Source organism: Centropristis striata, chromosome 4, assembly GCF_030273125.1.
Source record: "Centropristis striata isolate RG_2023a ecotype Rhode Island chromosome 4, C.striata_1.0, whole genome shotgun sequence".
NCBI classification, from domain to species: Eukaryota; Metazoa; Chordata; class Actinopteri; order Perciformes; family Serranidae; genus Centropristis; species Centropristis striata.
In genome coordinates, this window is record NC_081520.1 from 3,129,443 (window position 1) to 3,132,507 (window position 3,065).

A 3,065-nucleotide genomic window follows, 5' to 3' on the forward strand; every position below is an offset into this window, starting at 1 on the left:
TTCTGAATCCAAAATTACACTTTTACAAAGCTGTGAGAAAATGCTGCATATCCTTTGCAATAATATGTTCATCCATTGTACTATATCAAGTGCTTCAGATTCAAAATGGCGATAATGAAAAACTCCACACAGCTTTCATATTTTATACTCGGTGCCTACTCCTACTCCGACACCAGGCTTTTAATATACTTATATTTCCTGATTGTTCTGATTTTTTACATTTCAATTATTTGTGCCAATGTGTTGCTGATTGTGGTTATCTGTCTGAACAGGAGCTTACATGAACCCATGTACATTTTTCTGTGCAGCCTGTTAGTAAATGAGCTGTTTGGTAGTACAGGGCTGTTTCCATCCCTTCTGGTCCAGATCCTCTCTGACATTCACACTGTTTCTGCTCCTTTTTGTTTCCTGCAGATTTATTGTTTGTACTCTTATGGAGGTATAGAATTGTTTACCCTTACCATCATGGGTTATGACAGATATCTCGCTATCTGCTATCCTCTACAATATAACTCACATATGACATATAATAAGATTGCCATGTTTACTGCTCTAATATGGATATACCCTTTATTATCCAATGTTGTCATAGTGTGTGGTCTGACTCTGCCTTTACAGCTCTGTGGGAACATCATTAACAAAGTTTACTGTGACAACTATTATGTTGTCAAACTGGCCTGTTCTGACACATCGGTCAATAACCTCTTTGGACTTGTTCACATGTTCACAGTAATACTTGGTCTTATCATTTTAATCCTTTACTCTTACATCAGGATCCTTAAAGTGTGTTTTTATGGCTCCAAGCAGACGAGACAGAAAGCTTTCAGCACCTGCACACCTCACCTCGCTTCTCTGCTCAACTTTTCTTTAGGAGCTTTCTTTGAAATAATACAGAGCAGGTTTAACTTGAATTATTTACCCAACATTTTGCGCATTTTTTTGTCACTGTATTGGCTTACATGCCAACCACTAATCAACCCTTTACTGTACGGATTCAAAATGTCCAAAATACGCATTGTATGTAGAAATCTGATCTTTGAGGGTAAAATATAACTATATCATCTGACAATTTTGTCTGAGCATTATTTAATGTCCTGCAATTTTTAAAATCCAACTTAGAGCCCAGTTTCTCTGCAAATGTTTAATATTTTAGTCAAGATTTTTTTTTATTTAAATTCAAATTTCGATCCATCCATTAAAAAAAAATATCAGAGAAAGTCAACTTGTGTTTTTTCATTTTTAATGATTTATGTTAATATAACTGTGTTATTAACTGTGACATTTTTTAGTTGATGATTGTGCTGCTTCCATAGAGCTGCAGGATTTATGCATTTCAAATATAATTTATATAATGCAGAGAAATTCAAGGCTAATGTGAGAAAAATGTAAAAAAAAAAAAAAAAAAAGAGCACAAAAGAACCCCTGAAACAGCTTGTTGGGGTTCAGACAGTTAAACTGTGTGATGGACTGTCATGTCTAAGTTAAAAATCTAAAAAAAAATAGTTTAAAGTAGTTTAAAGTATTTTTTGGGATGAAACTTCTTCTGCTTGGCTAAATAATTGTAATAAACATTTAAAATGAAAAAGTTTCATTTCACATATCAATGTGATGTAAAACTATTTTATTTTAAATGTAGGTCTATCCAATGTACAAAAAAACTGTTTTAATGTGCATTTTTTTTCATGAAAAACGAGTGAATTATTCTCATTGAACCATGATCTGTGAGAGGTAAAGAACACCATTGCACTAAATATTGATTAGGATGGTTATTAATTGTTATTAATAAATTATTAATTATTATTGATGAAATATAAACAATGTTTATTTGGTTTTGGTTTCTGACACTTCTGATAATTCAACATGCCCCGGGTCAAATTGACCCATGAACATTTTTGCTGTTAATGAGAAACGAACATAACAGGAGGATTAACATCCAGTTGTCTAATCATGGGTGTGGTTTACTTTGTCCCATAATGCAACACTCAACAATAACAGGCGATCTGTGAAAAAATTAAAACACGCTCAGTGTCTTTGAGACACAGAATTCTTTGTTTTTACTATTGACAAAGAGTTTTACAGTCTACTCTCTGATTTATGACTCATGCTTTGTATTATTTCCCATAAAACTATCAAAATAAAGCACTGCAGCATCAGTATGTAGTGTTTACGACACAGAGTGTGTAATGTAGAACATCTTTGATTCTCTTTTCATGATAAAATATATTTGAACAGTGATAAATAAAGTTCATTGTAAGTTTAAGTTGAACCCCACAGAGGTTGCTGCTGTTGGAAAAATAACATCACTGCACCGTCCCTCAGGTCAAAGGTCACTTCAACCTGTCAACATGTTCGTCCCCGAGGTGTATTCACATTAGTCACAGTTTCCACTAATTCCCTCTGAAGCAAATTACAGTCCGAGCTGTTAACCAGTGAGACCAATCAGCCTGAATTTCCCACTTAAAGTCCAATTTCTCTGCAAATGTTTAATATTTTATCCAAGATTTCCATTTAAATTAATTAAATTAAATGTATGTTTGAATACTGCTACCTGATGCTTGAATTTCCCTCAAGATAAATAGAGTATCTATCTGTCTGGCTGTCTGGCTGTCTGTCGATCTACTCATCTTCAATAAAAAAGAACTACGCAATGTAACAACCTATAACTGCAAACATTTTTTTTAGATACAACACAGATAAAAAGGTTGATTTGAAACATTAACCAGTATGTTTTCATTTAATTAAGAAAAAAAGATGATCCATGCATTGTTCTGCATTGGAATTATTCTGGTTGTCGGATCATTTCAGATTCTTCATGATTAACTGTTATTTTTACTATTAAGCACTTTTGTTCTGTTTGAGAAAGGAATTCTGCATGAAGAGTTCTTTTACTTTTGATACTTTAAGTACATTTTGATGCTGATACTTTTGTACTTTTAGTAATTTCACAGTATGGAATTAATACTTTTACTGAAGTAAGGGATCTTAATAATTCTTCCACCACTGTATATATGAAACAAAACGTATCATGCTTTCCATTCTCCTTCCTCATTATGTTCCTTGCAATA

General features: G+C 33.0%; 1 protein-coding gene across 1 annotated transcript; it reads left to right on the forward strand.

The window, feature by feature from the left end:
• LOC131970120 (olfactory receptor 6N1-like) lies at positions 1–1,116 on the forward strand. Its single transcript, XM_059331410.1, has one exon. It carries the CDS (start codon positions 106–108, stop codon positions 1,051–1,053), a length of 948 nt encoding a protein of 315 aa, XP_059187393.1. The 5' UTR covers positions 1–105; the 3' UTR covers positions 1,054–1,116.
• Positions 1,117–3,065: the final 1,949 nt, after the last annotated feature.